The sequence below is a fragment of the Tasmannia lanceolata genome, unplaced genomic scaffold (assembly GCF_043159265.1).
Source record: "Tasmannia lanceolata isolate RefF3 unplaced genomic scaffold, GAP_Taslan_0.1 ptg000006l, whole genome shotgun sequence".
NCBI lineage: Eukaryota > Viridiplantae > Streptophyta > Magnoliopsida > Canellales > Winteraceae > Tasmannia > Tasmannia lanceolata.
In genome coordinates this window covers 17628740-17648906 of record NW_027518683.1, presented here as the reverse complement: position 1 = coordinate 17648906, position 20167 = coordinate 17628740, and the positions used below count along the sequence as shown (strand labels likewise).

At 37.5% G+C, this 20167-nt stretch overlaps 1 protein-coding gene across 2 annotated transcripts; it reads left to right on the top strand.

The window, feature by feature from the left end:
- The first annotated feature begins 4706 nt into the window (after positions 1–4706).
- Positions 4707–19538, top strand: LOC143879962 (DEAD-box ATP-dependent RNA helicase 8-like). 2 transcript variants are annotated; one of them, XM_077382696.1, is made up of 9 exons: positions 4707–5329; positions 6105–6165; positions 10394–10628; positions 12145–12383; positions 17328–17579; positions 17659–17737; positions 18172–18260; positions 18332–18405; positions 19166–19538. In XM_077382696.1, exons 1-9 carry the CDS (start codon positions 5100–5102, stop codon positions 19242–19244), a joined length of 1338 nt encoding a protein of 445 aa, XP_077238811.1. In that variant the 5' UTR covers positions 4707–5099; the 3' UTR covers positions 19245–19538. The 2 variants fall into 2 exon arrangements, with proteins under 2 accessions (XP_077238811.1, XP_077238810.1); XM_077382695.1 differs by having other exon boundaries at positions 4713–5329; positions 17659–17839.
- Positions 19539–20167: the final 629 nt, after the last annotated feature.

Below are 20167 nucleotides of genomic sequence, written 5' to 3'. Positions count from 1 at the left end.
ACATGAAGGGGGGTTCGTGTGGGGGCTGCCAGTTAGCAAAATGTCTTGTGAACTTGCTAAGACTGAATTATTGGATAACAGTAGTGCTACTGCTATGTTTGGATTGTCATAATGAGGAATCAGAATCGGAATGGGATTGTGATTCTGTTTCTGATTCCCTTGTAAACTGAATAAAATAAAATTCAAATAGAAAAATTCCAATGAAGATTTCATTATGACTGTAGCGGAATCAGAATACCACCTCTTAGGACGGGAAATAGATTCCGACATTTCCACCCTTTAATTCCGCCCAATATCAATTTTTAACATGATTCCGTTCATTTCTTAAACCAAATGCGAAATAGGATGCCAATTCCAGCGCCTGATTCCATCTATTCAAACGGACCGAAATTGGATCATTCAATGGGTGGTATTGTTTGTGGCATTACTCATTCACTATGGAACCACCAAATCAATGAGGTGAAATGTATGGTAGTCAATATAGCATTGACATGGATCCTAGCTAGAATATCCTGAAAATGTATGCATTTCACTCACTTGTCTCGATCTTTTCTTGGAAATGACATTATCTTCAGGAAAAGACAAAAAGCTTATATGAGCCCGAGGGCCCAAACACATGGGTCCCACATTTTTTGTGGTGATCCAAACCATTCAGTTGCAAGGTCCCATCATAGATAGGGTGTGTACCAAAAATCATCTCCATTGGATCATCCTAACCCCCTCCAAAAGCGGAGGGCAAAAATGGGCAAATTTGTGGCAAACGATGTCTGTCCGTTTTGCCTTCCACTTTTGGATGGGTTAGGATGATCCTATAGAGCTGATTTTTTGTACACACCCTATCTATGTAAGGGCCTTTCAAATGAATGCTTTGGATCATCCTAACAATGTGGGCCCACATGTATTTGGGCCCTCAAGCTCATATAAGCTATCTGAGCTTCAAGCTCACAATCATTTTCCTCTTATTATAATAGTCATAGAAATGATATAATCAATATCTTCCAAAGAAGCCTCGTATCTCATTAACAAATAATATTAAATTACGATTGTCTCGCATGCAAATAGAACTATTTTTTATGGCATCCAAAGGCCGACTGATCTTCTCTCTGTTCTAACTTAGGGGTGCAACTTTGGTCGGCTCAGGTTTAGCTTTTGCTAGAAAATGAATTGGAATAAACCCGAATTTTCAAAAATCGACATGAGTTGCACCATAGATCGAATGTTTTTAACTATCTTCATACATAACTATGCAAGAAAAAGAAAAAAAGTACCTTCCCCTGAGTTTATGATTTGACTCAAGAACTATTGTAGGAATGTTGGCTAGTACAAGTGTATCACAACTCCTCCGGTCATGAAATAGATGCTATATGAGGCGAGTCTACAATTTTTTGAAAGGATCAATTACCAATGGGGGACAAACACTAGGCAAAATTATCATCAGGACCCATGATTTTCAAAAATTATCAACGGGAGACAAAAGAGGTCTTGTTAGTAAAAGCTGGACGAAAATACCCTTTGGCATTTACAACTCATTTTGACCTTGTTTTCTCCTTCTTTCCTCTTCTTTTACTTTTCCATTATCACATTTTTTTTTTACCCTACTAGTCATCTTCCTCCTTGTTCAGCCACCATTGTTGCTGGCAAATCTTGAAAACTTGAACGTTGAGCTCTTACCATCTATCTCTTTGTATTTAGCTTTTATTTCTCTTTTTTTTTAGGGTTTTGCACTATTTTTCATTCCTTTGTTTCTGATTTATCTTGTTTAGGGTTTTAAGCGATTTGTTTTTTAGGGTGAGTTCTGGAGATAATGCATGGATGGCTTCACTCACTTTTTTGGAAGACAAGTGGTTGTATAAGAAAAAGTTGATGTAATACATGAATGGATGGCTACACATTTTTTGATTTACTTAAATTTTTTTTTTGTAATGCACAAATTGGGATGTAATACATGAAGCACATTTAATGAAAACAACATCCATTTCTTTTGTTATTTCTATCATGAGCAGAATTATAATGTCGTTAGAAGAGTTGCTATAGGCAGGGGGTTTTGTAGCAGAAGGGGTTTATCAACTCTCTGGAAGGGGGTTAGTACCTCTCAAAAGTAGGGTTACCAATTTTTAAATGGGCTTATCAAGTGCTTGAAAATTGGCTGAGGGTACTGGAGTTTTGGAAGAGGATTTTCAAGTCTTTAGGATTGGGGTTATCTAGTATAAAAAATGGGGTGATCAAGTCCCTAAAAATTAGCCAAGGGTACTAGAGTTTTGGAAGGGGGTTTTTAAGTCTCTGGGATTGGGGTTATCTAGTAAAAAAAATGGGGTTACCAACTTCTGAATTGGCTTATCAAGTCCTTGAAAATTGGTTGAGGGTACTAGAGTTTTGGAAGGGGGTTTTCAAGTCTTTAGGATTGGGATTATCAAGTATCAAAATGGGGTTACCCATTTCCAAATGGGCTTATCAAAGTCCCTGAGAATTGGCCGAGGGTACTAGAGTTTTGGAAGGAGGTTTTCAAGTATTTGGGATTGGGGTTATCTAGTATCAAAATGGGGTTACCAATTTACGAATGGGTTTATCAAGTCCCTTAAAATTGCCCAAGGGTACTGGAGTTTTGGAAGGGGGTTTTCAAGTCTATGGGGTTGGGGTTATCCAGTATCAAAATGGGGTTACCAAATTCCGAATGGGCTTATCAAGTCCCTTATGAACACGTTTTTACTTCCTGTTTTTTTTCACTCTTTCATTTTCATGTTTTTTTCTTTCTACCGTACGATCCATCTTCCTCATCCTCCATTGAAAGGGAGAAGGAGAAATGCAAAACCCTAAAACAAATGAAAAACAAAACCTAGATATTGAGAGAGAGATGGGAATGAATTCACGTTTCAAATTTTCGAGTTTTCCCGCCTCCAATGGTGGCTAAATGATGAAGAAGATGACTGGTTAGATAAAAAAAACAAAGCTGGAAATGAAAAAGTAAAAAAAAAATAGGGAAAGAAGAGAGAAGAGGGAAAAGTGAAAAAGTGGAAAAGCAAAACGTGTTGCTTAAGAAAAGGGCATTTTCGTCCAGCTTTTAATGACAAGACCTCTGTTGTCCCTCGTTGATAATTTCTGAAAAGCATGGGTCCTGTTGATAATTCCACCAAATTTTTGTCCCCCATTGGTAATTGATCCTTTTTGAAAAGTACAGTGGGTGGCCTTCAAAGGATCATCTAAACCGTTCATTTGGTGGACCACAGTATAAATATCGTACACCATAGATCATCTCCAAACCCTATTTAGCTTTTCCAGGCAAAATCCAAAATAGGACTTGCTCAAGGCAACATGGATCAATGGTTGAGGATCATGTAATCAATGTGATCTCTCGGGGTGATCTCAATACAAGTGGCTGGCCTTATGGTTGCCGTTCTGATCATTAGATCAGAAGTGGGGCCCACTGAGTCTATTTAAGGAAGTAGCATAAAATAAGTAGGAATGTTCCAGCCAGGTAAATAGGGATTAAAACATTCATTTAGGCTCCGTTCCTTTCGAAGTAAAATTGGACGTAAAATTTGTTTTATGTTCACCCACTATGGAAAAGTGGAGGTGTTCTCGTGGGCATAAGTTGTACAACTTACCCCTCATGAGGGGTACACAACTTACCCCTTCGCTCGTTTTTTTTATCTAAAGTGGAGTAAGTTGCATACCCTCGGAGATAATAATTAGGAATGAGGTAAGTCACAGATTCTCTCTCTCTCTCTCTCTCTCTCTCTCTCTCTCTCTCTCTCTCTCTCTCTCTCTTTCTCTTGAGAGATGACAATTTCATTAATAATCGAGGGGACAAGATGTCCCACTCCAAGTACATATGCGGAATTGACACAATTACAGGTTAGAGTTAATTAGAAGAAGCACTGACGGACATGGTCTCCCTAAATACTCCTCCTTTGCTAAAATGTTCGTTGCCTCATTAGCCGATTTTCTTCTGTGTTCAATCCTGGGTTCCAAAATTCTTATAAGATCTAGGATTTTAGCTATTAGCCATTGAATCCGTCAAGAACCCCTTGAGACATTCGAAGCCCAACTAATTCCGTTAGCTGAGTCCCCTTCGACAATTATATGTCTCAAATCATGTTCAAAAGCCCATTGTAGATAAAAAGAAGAGTACTAACTTCTGCCTCATTAGCATCACACTAGCCTACCGGTCCCGAATAGGACATGATGGTAAGTTCTATTTCATCCCTTATCAGACAACCGATCCAGCTTTACCTGGGTTACGTATGGGGCTCCCGTTGAAATTCAATTGGACTCATCCTGAGAGAGGTGGCTTCCATTTTGGCATCGATTTCGTCCTAATAGCTATGTCCTATATGGTCGCCCACCAGTTACAAAGGATCTCAGAGGACGTATATGGAACTCTCTTTTTAGCTTTTGCTCAGATATGATTTCCACTCCGCAGTGACACGACTGGAGCTCCTTTGTAATTCCTCAAAGATCCTTCAGTTACTTTCTTTCCATGTATTCTATACAATGACATATGAAATAGTACTCCATAGTAGGCATCCCAGTTCCCCAAAGGGACCAGAGTTCCATTTCAACAGTACTTTTCTAACAAATAGTTCTCCATAGTAGGCATCCCAGTTCCCCAAAGGGACCAGAGTTCCATTTTAACAGTACTTTTCTAACAGATTCAGGGTAGACCGCAACATTCTAAAGATTCTAAACACCATAGTCCAAATTTTGAAAGAGAAAGGATAGTGAAGCACAAGGTGATCCAACGTTTCCTCTGCATCCGAAGAGAGGCAACATCTAGTGGAAGAAATGCCTTTTTATTTTATTTTATCCCTTCACTCTTTTTTTGAGCCTCCTCTCTCTTTGCAACTAGTATTTTGCTTAGTAATTGATCATGCAACGGCCCCCCCTTATTTCAATGATCTAAACCATTCAATTAAATGGTTTAGATCGTGGCCCAAAAATATTCTCAAAAAACATGATCCTACCCGAGGAACTTTTTTTCTTTTTTTTTCCAACCCGAAAGGCTTTTCTTCCCTAATGATCTCGCATTTTATAAACCCTAGAAATCTCAGCCGAGAAGATCTAGGGTTTCCCCGTTCGACTGAAATCTGAAATCCGTCGCCATGAATTCTCGAGGCCGTTTAGCTCCTGGACCTACGAACGAACGATTAGGGCACGAAAACTCATATATACAGCAGAATTACTTTCAGAGAAACCCTTCTCAATCTCATCAGCAATGGCTTCGGAGGAATCAGATGCCCATTTTCGATCCTGAACCTGAAATAGATAATTCCGAAGATATTGATCCGAACGAAGAAGAAAAGAGGGTTCAATCCGAATCTATAGAGTCCAGGTACTGCATTTCTCACCTTCTCTCCATAAACCCTAATTTTATTTTATTTTTGAATTGCTAAACCCTAATTTTTTTTATATTTAAGTTTCTGATTGTATAGGTTTTTTTTTATTGGATTCGGTTTGATAGATAATGGTTTGATATGAAAATATTTTTGTTTGAAGTACTGTGATTGATTGATTGATCATTTTGTCTCTGTTAATTTTGAACTTTTAATTTAACCTTTTTGGATCGATTAAAGTTGGGATTTTTCCCGAGGATGGCATTAGATTTTGAGTTTTACTTATGAAAAATCGAAAATTGCTGGTATTTTTTCTCTACTGAATGGGTTCTGGGGAAGGTATGGGATTTATTATTTTATTTTTCTGTACTATTAATTGTTGAATTCCCCTTTCTGGTTGTTAATTTCAAGTATAGAGTTATTGGGGAATTTACTGGTTGGGAACTTGGAAATTGCGAAATACATGTATATTTCTTTTTGTAGTATTCAACAAATTAAGGCGAACTAAACTAGATCAGGGTTCATTGCATGTGCACATGTTTTCAAGTCTTAATTTTTAATTTCAAGTACTGGGTTTAAAGTTTAAACAGAACTGTAACTTGCTTTGTGCATATTTTCAAGTCTTTATTTTTAACTTTTTGCGTACTCGGTTTAAACTGTAACTTGCTTTCTGTATCTTTGGTCCAGTGTGTACTTAATGTTTTAGTAGCTTTACTATTCGATGCCATGTGCAGTTAGTTACCATAATTTATTGGTTTTTCACTTCTTATTCAGTTCAGAAGATTGGAAGGCCCAGCTGAATATTCCACCACCCGACACCCGCTACAAGACAGAGGTAGAATCCGTTTTTCATCTGACCGTTTTCTGTTCAGATATTTTGCCCCATCTCTATGATGTTTCCTGTTGTTATTCTGCAATGAACTAATGCTTTGAAACTTCCATACTAATTGTCATATTCAAAATTAAGTGTTGAATACCTCAATCTTGGATGGTACTTGTAACATTTTGTCAATGAGAGAAACTGTCTGTACAAAAGGTAACCCACATGTAGCCTGTTTCACTAGTCCCTATTCCATTTAGAAGCTAAAATATTTATACCCATGGAATTAAGTTCATAATTACTTTTGACTGTTGTTATATGGGCTCTTATCTGGTTACCTGTGTCGAATTTTACTATCACTCACATTTGTAATAGGCTTTGGGCCTTCATGTTTTGCCAATGTAGATCATGTTGAAATGCATCTGTAGTGCAAGTGTTTCCAATTGTAAAGCAACTAGGGCAAGCAAGATTGGTGGGATCTGGGGAGTGGCTTTTCTTACAAAGGGGGTGATGCTATTTAAGTTTGGCTGTTCATTTCTACTATATCTTTGGGATGGCCTTAAACCATTAAAACTTAGACTCGGATGAGAACTCAACCAAGGTAAAAATGAGTTGAATAGAAACATTTAGTCGATTATGTATTCCATTTCAACAAGGGTGTCATGTATTTCTTGTAGTGCACCTTAGGAAATATCATTCATATTTCCTAATTTCATCCATATATATATGTGTGTGTGTGTGTGTGCGCGCGCGCGTGCGCAGGACTACAATCTTCCCTCTAATAATTAATATTGTCGGTGATCACATTTTATATAAGGTACCCATACCCAGTGTTGCATGGATTCGGATTCGCGTGTCGGGATCCGACACGGATTCGAGGTGTCGGATTAGGCAAACCCCCAAAAGTAGGACTCAGATTCGGTAATTTTAAATAAAATAAAATTTTCAAAATTAGAAATTTTAATATATATATATATATATATATATATATATATATATATATAGAGAGAGAGAGAGAGAGAGAGAGAGAGAGAGAACATTTCCTACACACTTGTGTAGGTAAGTTACCTACACACTCCCTTAAAATACAGTGGGGGCCCACATTGTTTGGGTGATCCAAACAATTCATTTGAATGGTCCTCACATAGATAGGGTGTCCACAAAAAATCAGATCCATAGGATCATCCTAACCATTCAAACTATGGAGGAAAAAATGGACTAATTTGTGAAGGTTTATACACGTCCATTTTACCTCCACAAATCGTAGGGTTGGGATGATCCTATGGATCTTATTTTTTGTGGACACCCTATCTATGCGAGGACCATTCAAATGAATTGTTTGGATCACCCAAACAATGTGGGCCCCTACTGTATTTTAAGGTAGTGTGTAGGTAACTTACATACACAAGTGTGTAGGAAATGTTCTCTCATATATATATATATATATATATATATATATATATATATATAGAGAGAGAGAAGTGTTTCTGCGCAGCTGCGTAGAGAGATATCTGCGCACTGCCATTAGCTTGTAATTGTCATATGTCAGTTGTATTTTCTTTGTAATTGTCATACTTTGTCACCCTTTTTTAAGTAATTTTTCATTTAAAACTTACCATTTCTATCACAAATCTAATAAACCGTAATGATTACTATTTTTTTTCTAATAAACCGTAATGATTACTATTTTTTTTTCTACTTTTCCTAGCAACATTTGCACCCATTTACGTTGCATCCGGACGGGCCACAAGCCGAGCAAGTGGAATCGGCGAAGGTGGCTAGCAAATTCCTGTAAAAGAAAAAAGGGAAATCTTATCGGCACTACTTATTTTGATGAGGGCACTCTTACTTTATTAAAAGTACGGTATGGACCGCAACATAGGATGATCCAAACCGTCCATTAGATGGGGCACAACCTTTTATTAAAAGTACGGTATGGACAGCAACATAGGATGATCCAAACCGTCCATTAGATGGGCCAAAACCCATATAGGTTGTGCCCCAAAAATCATTTCCGTAAGTTGATCCTAACCCTCGGATCTGAATGTTAGAGGGTTGATCCAACCACCTAACAATATTGAGGGTACCACCTTTCACTGTGAGATTGTCCATTTCTCTTCTTCTTGCCATCAATCACGGTTGCCATACAGGGGTGTGAATTTATTTTTCTCCTAAAAAAGCTAGTAAATTGGGACCTTCTTTTTCTATTGCATTACGAATCAAGATTTCGCACCTAGTATACTTAATCAATGTCCTTGAAATCAAGTAAAAATCACATTTTTTTGCAACGAATCCTGTGAACCCTTATTACATGGTAAAGATGATTGTGGACATTTCCAATGGATCATATATCTCATTGTATTTGTTTTGTTGATTTTAATCATCTTCTTTGTACTCCTGATTTTAAGAGAGAAGTGAAGATCTAATTGTGTTGCTGCTTATTCTCTTGAATGGTTCTGAAATACATGTTACTAGAGTTGAGGAATATGGTACAATGAATCGTCCACCTTGTAACTAGGCTCGAATTGCAGCAACACTAGTTTGTTTTTAATCAAATGGAGCCTTGTCAAATGGAATGCAAGTACGCAAAATGGAGCCTTATGAATTTTCAGCCAGTGTAAATTTGGTGGCCAAAAACGTCCTTCCAGATAAAACCACTTAATCAACGTGTCTGGGACTGGGAGGAGTACCTAGAGATGTGGGATCTTATTTGTCAACAGACCACAATGTAAACTCTTTCTGTGTCAGCACTCAGGAGAGACAAGTAGCTTCGTCAAGGAGTCTAGCAATTAAAACAAAAGTGGAGACATGGAATCCATTTGAAGGAAAACAAAAACAAATAGATTAGAAACCCAAGTGAAGAAGAAATATAGATTAAAAGGAAAAATAGATTTAGGAAAAAAAATGAAAAAACAATAAATAGCTGAGCTTAGCTGGTTTGGATCCTCGTGACTGGAGAAGACGATTGACGAAGGGGAAGAACATATAACATTTCCCTTTTTTCTTTTACAGGAATTTGCTAGCCACCTTCGCCGATTCCACTTGCTCGGCTTGTGGCCCGTCCGGATGCAAAGATTGGAAGAAGTAAATGGGTGCAAATGTTGCTAGGAAAAGTAGAAAAAAAATAGTAATCATTACGGTTTATTAGAAAAAAATAGTAATCATGACGGTTTATTAGATTTGTGATAGAAATGGTAAGTTTTAAATGAAAAATTACTAAAAAAGGGTGACAAAGTATGACAATTACAAGCTAATGGAATTGTGCGCAGATATCTCTCTACGCAGCTGCGCAGAAACACTTCTCTCATATATATATATATATATATATATATATATATATACATGAAAATATTGAGGGTAGTGTTGAGGCGACTTTTGTATTAAGCGAGTCAAAAGAGGGAGGGGGTTGATGTTGAAGGTCAGGTGCTAGGGTTTTCATTAAAAGAATACGGGTTGTGCTTTCATATAAAAAAAATTGAGAAGAAAACATATGCAGGATTTGCATTTTAAAAGAGACAACGATGAATCGGATTTGCCCAAAAAAAAATAGGCTGCGGACACGGCCACGACAAGAATCCGGGTGTGTCCCAAGTGAATCCATGTCCTATTCGCATGTGGAGACGTGTCGACACGGATTCGGCATAGGAGGGCAAGGAATCCATGCAACATAGCCCATACCCCTAGCCGCATGGCACTTTCTTCATTCACCTCTTTGTCTTTGCCCTACCCACATTTTTTGTTCATCATGTTTTATACCTGTCTATCTAGAAAGAAGAAAAAAACCCAACGACCTTCTACTGGCATTGCTAGGCGGGATTTTGTTTTTGGTTCCCTGCCTGCATCTGCCATTGGTGCCGTTGACACTACCATGCCAGAGTCCATTCCTATTGCGACCACCACAACGAATTCCATTGAAGTGATTGAAGAACGTTTCCTATGTCCTATATATAGTAGGTACTTTGAACAACATTACTATTCACTTCTATACACTTTGAACAACATTTCCTAAGAATTTTCTCTCTTATATCTTTTATCACTAGAACCATTAAAAAAAAAATCTTATACCACTAGATTATTGTATTAAGTATTAGAAATACGATAGTATAAATTGTAGAGTCTACTTTGCATAGTAATTTATGGAAGACGAGATGCCACACATTTTATTGTTATTTCTTTTTAAAGTAAACATCAATTCATGATAAACTAACCTGCAGACTGAACTTTTCTTGTTGTCTTTGTGCAGGATGTAACTGCTACCAAAGGAAATGAGTTTGAAGACTATTTTCTCAAGAGGGAGCTGCTCATGGGTATATATGAGAAGGGTTTTGAAAGACCATCTCCTGTTCAGGAAGAAAGTATTCCAATAGCTTTGACAGGAAGTGATATTCTTGCGAGAGCCAAAAATGGAACGGGGAAGACTGCCGCATTTTGCATTCCTGCATTGGAAAAGATTGATCAAAACAAAAATTTTATTCAAGGTTTTTTTATCCTTTCCTCTCATTTTGTTTAGTCATCCAGAATGAACATTATTAGGAAGTAACAAGTTTTTGTTATCGAGATGGGCTTTGGGTGGAAGCATGCTTCAAGTTGGTTCATCTGACAAATTTGAAAAACTTTGTTTTTTTTTTTTTGAACATTTGATTCATTGATAAAGCAAAAAAAATAAAAAAGCCAAGCCAAGCCAATAGGCACAAAATGCCAAAAGGGTGCAAGAAGAAAAACAGATGCAAGAGGCCAAGGGCACTCAAGAGCTACAATAGCACCCCACACAGAAGTGCAAAAGGACAAAACTGACACACTCCTACAATATAGGCATGCCATGCCACACTCAACTCGAACATGAAACACAAAAATCTGCCCAAGAGTCCGCCTTGTTGTTGCCTTCCCAGTGAATTTGAGAGAGATAATATGATCTTCTAATACTGAGATAATGTATGACCTACTACGAGCATCTGTAGGGATTAGTGCGTGAGACTTTGGTCCACAAACTGACACATGAGACTCACCCTTAACTTGGGAATGGAGAGGGGAAATATAGCATGTCACAAGAGTGAGGCAAGGGATACCCTACTGCGAGAGGGACGCCTCGTGATCTGAGCTTCTAGAGATGAGGCCTTCTGGCGAAGCCAAGTCAATTCCGGGTCGCCAAACCCTGCAATTGATGAAAAGGACCCGAGAAGCATTTACATTGTCACACTCCCTGCCTTCTAGGGAGGATCATACTCCAACAACATTAAAAGTGTGTTTGGATTGCTAGAATCATGAATTTGAATCAGCATTACATTCCATTCCTATTCCAATTCCCCTGTGAAAAGAATAACAATTCCGATTCCAGCATTTGGGTAAGCACTGGAATTCATCAAGGGAACCAGCCATTATTCTGATTCAAGCAGTTGGTACCGTTCAGACCAACTCCGGAATGTAATCAAATTTTCAATAAATTTTCCAGATTATCTGAATCAATAAGATTTGGCCTTTTTTTTTCTTCCAAGGATCAACAAGACTTGTTCTCTCATGTGGATCAATTGATAAATTTATCATTGATTTGATCATCATAGAAGCCAAAACAGAAATAAACTAAAAGATTTAGAGGTAAAGTCAATGATCCAAATATCATTTATGAAGTGAGGTGTTGGGGTCATTGTAGTTGTAGGGAAGAACACAACTAGGAGCCCCATTCATGTACAATGTCATTGATTTTCAAGAGAAAATTACAGCGTGCACAGTTTACAACAGACAATACTTAACATGCCAAGCATATGATATTTCAGAAAATTACAGCATACACAGTTTACAACATAAGTTAGTCTGTTGCCCTTAACCATGTCTCATCTCTTGCCTATAGACAAAGTATTAAAAATGATATAAAAGATTTTTCAATTTAAAAATTTTCAAATTTGGTTGCTAATTTTGTATATTTTCGTTAATTAGATGTTGTTCAAAATTTCGTAGCCTTGTGCATTTACCAAATTCTAATTATGCACAATTTTGTAGTTATCATATTGGTTGCAACATGTGAGCTGGCACTTCAAACCTCGCAAGTCTGTAAAGAGCTCGGGAAACATTTGAAGATTCAAGTGATGGTCACAACTGGAGGAACTAGCTTGAAGGATGATATCATGCGTTTGTACCAGCCAGTTCATTTACTTGTGGGAACGCCTGGTAGAATACTTGACCTTGTGAGGAAAGGGGTTTGCATATTGAAAGATTGTTCAATGCTTGTCATGGACGAGGTATGGTTTTTACATAGTTCCCTATGTTGTTTCTCAAACCATATGATTGAATTCTTAAATTCCAATTATGATTTGAAAGATATGGCTCTTATCATGTTGAGATGTACCATTTAGATAGTATTATTAATTATCCTTGTGAGGCATATGTTCTTGGAAATAATTGCCATACTAGCATCATCTGTGCCTGAGCAATGCATGGGCAAAGAATTATACCAATAACAAAGATGTGATTTTGATAAAATAAAGCTTAGATGGAAAACATGGGCAGTTATGTTGCTGATACCATGGTTGTGGGCCTTGTGGCATATTGTTTAGAGAGGAAGAAAGGGATGCTTGGTACGCTTGGATTGTTTGATTATAAAATAAGGGAAGCATGCCAGGACTCCTTTTTTTCTTGGGATATCTAGTGGGATGATGCTATAATAAGTACACATTCCCTTATGCCACGACCTTGAACGATGAAGGGATACTGGTATGATGATAAGCTTCTGTTGTAGTTAGAGGAGTCCATACTGGATAGGCTTGGTTTGAAGCTACAGGGGAAGTTTTTACACTCTAGCAAAGATCATATGTGTGGAATTGAAGTCTAAAATTACTCTTTGCATTAAATGTCAGGAAGTAAAAAATACAACCCAACAGTTGCATCCGACAGACTGCAACTGAATTTCTTGAGATATTCTCACACTGATTGACCAATATTGGCAAAAAGAAAAGGCAAGTAAATAGTTTACTGAATACATGTTTGGAATATGCTTATGAAGGAGATGAAAAGCTCTATGCATCACATATCAGAAAGTAGAAATTATAGAACATGTTGTTTCATGCTTGATAAGATGTATTCTTCATGAAAAAAATCCAAATGCGAAAGTAAAAAATGGCTATAGTACATCTATGAATTTTAGCTAAGAACATCCTTGGGCAATTAGTTTGATCTGGTGATATCCTGATGAGAGAACACTGGATAGGCAGAAATTCTTTGCTGAAGGAGCGAGGGAGGGAGCCAATTATGTTTCAAGGGGGATGAGGAGGGAAAAATAGGAATCAAATAAGAGAGGAAACTGGTAAAATTATGTGACGTTTTAGGAGACATTTATGAGAGGGGATTTAAAGAAAGATTTTAGAAAATCTAAAGACAGAAAGTCTATGATTTAGCCAACACTTTGAATTTATTGATGACACACATGTCGTGCCATGTCCGACACGGCACGATACGCATGTCCACACGTGTTGACACTCCTTTGGACACTTTAAATGTACTGCTAGAAGTGTTAGATTTAATGTGGGCGTGTGGACACGTTTTTGTACCGTGTCAAGTTTGACATTTTATTTTATTAGAGAATATTGTGTTAACCTCTTTTATTTTTAACTCTTATTTTATTATAAACTCTTCTTTAACTAATATTTGTTGTTGTATCCCCTTCCCTAAACCTAAAACCCTAGACAAACTCTTTTTCCAATACTATATTCATTGTATCATATTGGTTTCCCTTTCTCGCTCTATATTGGAGATAGAAAAGAACTATATTAAATTGATGAATGTGTTGTTATTTGATTATCTCATGTTTATTTTAGATTATAGTTGATTAATTCTATAATTTATTAGTCTGTTAAATGAACACCCCATGTAGCCTATAAACCTCCCTGAAATACAGCTGTGCTATGTGGACAAAGTCTTCCAACAGGCTATGAACTGAGACATTTTTGAGAAGCGACCACCACAACAAAGACTGAATCCATACCTCATATCATATTTATATTGTTACAAATTATGATATTAATCAGTAATTTTATATGTATGTACGTGCCATTATTTCTAGATTTTTGGATGTTGCAATGTCAAACAACTCGTATCCGTGTCGAAACTCGACACACAAATCCGTATCCACAAATAATGATTGTATATACTTCCTATTTTAGCTGTGTCCTCATTTCTAAATTTTGGGGGTTCGCCGTTTCCGACACTCCGTGTCTATGTTGACTTGCGACACTCGCGTCCATGTCCACAAATCATAGGAGAGAATTAAATAGTAAGGCTGTGTGCTCGTGATATTTATGAGAGAGAGATGAGTTAAATAGTGAGGGTGTGTGCTCGACTTATGAGAGGCTGATTTTATGAGCGAGTGAAGGACCGGTGTTTGAATACTGATACCTTTTTCCTTCAAAACATGGCCAAAGCAAATACTAGTCGACTCGACGCAATGTGACCGAGTACTCGGTTGATGCAGTCATAACTCGAGAGTGAAAGGAGCTTTGATTTATTACAGAAAAATGTGGACTCGGAAAAGGTTGAAATTTCGATCGTTTCTCCCAAAATTTCGTCCGAAATTTAGGCCACGTTTGGATACCTCAAATATTTGTATTTGGATTTGGATTTGAGTTTTGGATACAAAATACAACAATCATGCCTCATGCTCATGTTGTACGAGAGAGGGAGGGACGTATGGCTGCTGCTACAGCAAGGTTGAGGAGCAGCGAGGGTGAAGGTAATTGCCACAAATATTGATTTCCAAATAATGTCTCGCAGAACAGATTTGAAAATCGGAAAATTTTCACTGTTGTAGCCGATTTGGAAATCTAAGGATCTGATCCAGTTCCAAATCTCAACTGCAAATGTGAGAAATCCAAATCTAAATCTTGTGGGTATCCTAAGGAATTTCACCCAAAAATTTCAATTTTGTTTATTTTTTAATATTTTCCCGAAATTTCGGCCAAAATTACCGAAATTTTGGCTGAAAATTTCTATGAGATAAAATCTTTTTTTAATTGATTTTGATAGATTTCGACTGAAATTTGAAACCGTGCTTGTTAGATTTGTATCTTTGACGGTGACTTGTTAGGCAAGTTTTGGACACCTAAAATAGATTTAACTAACTAAATTGAGTTTTGGGAATTAAGCAACGGTCATATCTCCTGGTGTTGGCCCTGTTTGGATAGCTGGAAAAATATTTCTCCATGACATTTTTTTTTCTTGAAATCTTTTTAATTTCAATAATTTAGAGGTCGTTCAAGTAGCTATTTATTTTTTCCCTGTATATAAAACCTCAACTGTGGTGGTTCAAGTAGCTATTTATTTTTCATGAGTAATCAATCATTAGAAAAGAGGAAAATTTGGGAAAAGTCCAGAAAATTCCTGCAATCCAAACAGGGATGCAGCAAATGAATGATTCAAATCATCTAACCATGTGGGCCCTTCTGCTTTATAAAAGTACGTTCAAGGTAAAAGGGAGTCGGCTTGGGTCAGTTGATGATTGACGGGGAAGTTTTGAAATATTGTTCTGAACGTTAACTACGTTAACTATTGCTCTGTTTGGTTGCTCATTTTGGGGGGATTGTAGGAGTTTCAAATGCTTGAGATCTTCCAAAGATCTCCCCAAAGCATGTTTGGTTGTTATTTAGACCCTTGACCGATAGACAACTTCTAGACATCATTATTGCTTTTCATCCTAGGTGGCGCCTATGTGGCGGAGATGTTCCCCCCCATAATCTTCTCCCCTTTTTTCACCAAAATGGAGAAATTTGTGTGGGGAATTAGGAGAAGATTCTTGTCTTATTCTTTTTCTCTGTTTCTCTCTCTTCCCTTTCTCCCTCTTCCACCCTATATTTTGATAACGACACCCTACATCTTCCGCTAATTTTCTCGCGCAATCAAACGCTACTCACAGATCTTCCTCCTAATCTTCTCCCCATCTTGCATGCTTGTCTAATTCTCTTTGACTTCTTCTTCTCCTCATCTCCCAGCCATCTACAAGCAACCAAACAGAGATCTTCATTAGTTTATTCAAAAAAAAAAAAAAAAAACTAAAAAAGAATTACAAAGACGTGATGAAGATGGTCATGGAAGAAAGAGGAAACAGCGATACATAAACAAGACCTACTTATATCCGATCAGCAATCTGAAATTGAATACTAACAACCAAAACATTCCTATTCACCCTCCTCACCCTATTTGATTGCCGTTTAGCTTCAGTTGGGAAATGTTAAAGTACTTTTTGGTCAACTACTCAACTGATTCCATCACCTAATGGGGCTGTTCAATATGGGGATAGCTATCCCTGGGGCATTGGTGATCGGCAGTTTTTGGGCCACTGGCTTCCTTGGAAATCTTCATAGCTTGTGTTTAAGTTTAACAGTTTTTACCATTTCAGGGGAGCCTTCTGTTCCTTTCCCATCGCCATTTCAAGGCTGCTGGCTTCCAGTGATCGCGGATTTCTAGGTCATAGCGGGGAGAAGAATCGACTATTGAATTCTCAGGGTGGAGCTGAGATTTCAATATCTCCTCCTTGAGATGTCAATAGCCCCTTGTTCTCCTCTCCGCCCTCCTTGCATGACCCGGAAACCAGCGATTGATAGGTTGGTTTTGAAGGAAAATGACCATGACTGCGCACAGGTGGGAAGACAACTGCTTCAGGTTTGAAGGAGAACGACCATGTACTCGGCGACCTCCTTGGGTGTCTCTCTAAATCTATCCAAACCAGCGATCGACCGTTCTAGGTATAACTACCCTCATGCCAAACAGCCCCAATATGGATGTTTAAAACTTTGCGAAAAATCAGATTGCTTTTTGAATAACACCAATTATAGGGCAATCACATCAAAATGCTGACTTAATTGTGTTATTTGGCTCCAATGCTAGTTATGTTCTTCCACGATATGGCTGATTACTTCATTTAACACTATTTTTTTTTTTTTCAGTTACTCATGGCTGAATGGGTCATCTTTGAAATCAAAATCTAATGCTAGATGTTTGGATCCTTTGGATGTGTTCTCTGCATTCGTTTCTGCATCTTTCTGCGTAGTTTCTTTATTATACAGAGTTATCTTATGTGGTTCAGTGCATATGTTTTCATACTGTTTAGATGGCACACCTGTATCTAGCTACCCATCTCATAATTTATTATTGTTAGCATGATTATGTAGCAGGCTTACTATTTTATCCTTTTCCAGGCTGACAAGCTGTTGTCTCAAGAGATCCAACCTTTGGTGGAGCATTTGATCTCTTTCCTTCCTGTTAATCGTCAAATTTTGTTATTTTCCGCAACATTTCCTGTCACTATCAAAGCTTTCAAAGATAAGTTTTTGCGAAAGCCATATATCATCAATCTCATGGATGACCTGACACTCAAGGGCATAACTCAGTTCTATGCTTTTGTGGAGGAAAGACAGAAAGTTCATTGCCTCAACACTCTTTTCTCCAAGGTCGTCATCTCAATTGCTTAGTTGGCTATATCTTGATCTGTTAGTGAATAGTTCCTTCTAACAGAACTGTTTTGTGCAGCTTCAAATAAATCAATCTATAATATTCTGCAACTCGGTCAACCGTGTGGAACTGCTGGCTAAAAAAATCACTGAGCTAGGTTACTCATGTTTCTACATTCATGCTAAAATGCTGCAATCACATCGTAATCGAGTTTTTCATGACTTTCGCAATGGTGCATGCAGAAATCTTGTCTGCTCAGGTAGGATCTAGTGTTGTTTTAGAAAAGTTCTCCGCATAAAATCTGAAATTTTGGCTAGTTTTTATTTATTTATTTATTTTATTTTTTTCCTGAAATTCTGAATTCTTAGCCGAAATTTCAACCGAAATTTTGGCTAAAAATTTGAATATTTTTTGAAATTCTGATTTTTTTTCCGTCACAAATTCTGATTTTTTTTCTTTTATGGAATTTCGGCTGAAATTTCAGCCAAAACTGAAACCAAAATTTCAATCCTTGTGTCTATACATGCAAACCTATGCATTGAATTACATGCTATCGTTATGAGTCATTTAATAATTTTCCTTTTTCCGCAGATCTATTTACTAGGGGTATTGATATCCAGGCGGTTAATGTTGTCATCAACTTTGATTTCCCAAAGAACTCAGAAACTTATCTGCATAGGGTACGTTTATATTGGTCTCTGCCAGCTTGAAGGTGGATATTCCTTTTCTAACCCGATTTTTTTCACCTCAGGTGGGTCGATCTGGAAGGTTCGGCCATCTCGGGTTAGCTGTAAATTTACTCACATATGAGGATCGATTTAACCTGTAAGTGGTTCTGCTCAGTGCAAAATATGAGTCAATGAGCGTTTGTTATCTTCCGGCCAAAGGAAAAAAAATTCCCAATGATACTCCTTGGGCAAATGATAGTTTGCTCCTGTATAAATATTTAACGGATTTTTACTTAATATTATGGCAAATACTTGTTATGCTGATAATAACCAAAATTCTAGTACACAGAATCTCTCTCAAATCCTATCATCCTGTTCTTTTGTACTCTGTAAAGCTTACCTATATCCTCTCATCTCTTTACTCGATCTAACCAGCTATAGATTTTTCCTCTTTCTGAGTCAACAGCAATGGGTCTCTCATCTTTTCATTATATTTTTAGTTTTATCATCCATTCTCAACTATTGTTCTGCTTTTTGTTTGCTTGCATTTCTCACTTTCTTCTTCTTCTTCTTTTTTATTTCTTAACTTGGCTGAATTTGATTAAGTAAATAAGATGGAGTAAAATAAACGGAGCATATATTACCATTGGGATGTAATGCATTGACGTTTTCCCATTGGGAAGTGATATATTCGCCCCTTTTTTACTTGGAACAGCCCCCTCTAGTGTATTTATGACTACTATTTTACACTAGAGGGACTGTCGCGAATATATCATTTCCCTTTCCCATTATGTTACTTTTCCGATTTCAACCAATGTATTAAACTCGGTTTCACTCTTAATAAAATACTCGTGATACTAAGTTCATGTTGAACATTATGCTGTTTCTAAATTGCAGTCTCTTTTGATCCTCGACAGATACAGGACTGAGCAAGAACTCGGGACTGAAATCAAGCAAATCCCTCCACAAATAGATCAAGCTATTTACTGCAGGTGATTTTGGGGAAAATTATACCCTTTTGTCCTCGAGTGAAGGGAGACAATGAATGCTTATGTAGAACGAAAGTTTTAATGATCCATCTGAGCCCACTTACCAGGAACCATATCATCTTCAAATTTGATTTATTCTCCATCACAGCCTTTGTAACTGGAAATTAGCACCAGACCAGACAGAGTTGTGTCCACTCACCATTGATTACCAGGAGGCAGCTATCACTTGGCTTCCACAGTAGTAGGTCTTGTATGAGTACATGATCTTATATATTCAACAGCTCCATGTTGCTTGCTGTTCTGAATTGAGGATAATTCTGAGGTGTTGCTCCAACTGAAAGTTGTTTATTACGAGATGGGATGTATTTGTATTTGGTCCAATTCAATTCATTGTAAATATTTCCCAGGAGGTGGCATCAGTTGATCTGATGCTGGTTTCAGGCATTTGATGCTTCCATTAGTACTCTGTGGACTTGATCCTGGTTGGAGATGTGCTTATATTAAAAGATCATTCGCCGTTCTATCTTTTTTTTTTCTTTCTCCATCTTAGAACTAAAGGAAATAGTCACCCCTGATCGATGTAATCGGAATATGGTTTCGGTACTATGTCTGAGCCTGGTTTGTTTCAATTTCCTCTGTGATGGGGATCAAGCCTAGAATTAACAATTGGTTGATCTTCATCCTCATCAACAGAGGTCTCTAAAAATAATTTGAAGAGACGTGTTAAATTATATACAGCTGGATTAATTGACTTCCATTACTTCTGATATGATAACCTCTACGAGAATCAGATTCCATGTCAAATTGCTTACCAAGTGGTGAGGATGAAAATGCCCCTAAGAGCCTCTTGCCTCACCTTAAGAGCATGCACAGAATGTTCAGATGAATGCTCAGATGCGCCGAAGAGTGGTTATTTTTTGAAGTAATAAT

Bases quoted from the DNA above. Each gene is read 5' to 3' on its own strand.
- LOC143879962 (XM_077382695.1), top strand. From the start codon at position 5,100: ATGAATTCTCGAGGCCGTTTAGCTCCTGGACCTACGAACGAACGATTA. The intron at 12,384-17,327 runs GTATGGTTTTTA...ATCCTTTTCCAG, and splicing joins CAATGCTTGTCATGGACGAG to GCTGACAAGCTGTTGTCTCA. The intron at 18,261-18,331 runs GTACGTTTATAT...TTTTCACCTCAG, and splicing joins CAGAAACTTATCTGCATAGG to GTGGGTCGATCTGGAAGGTT.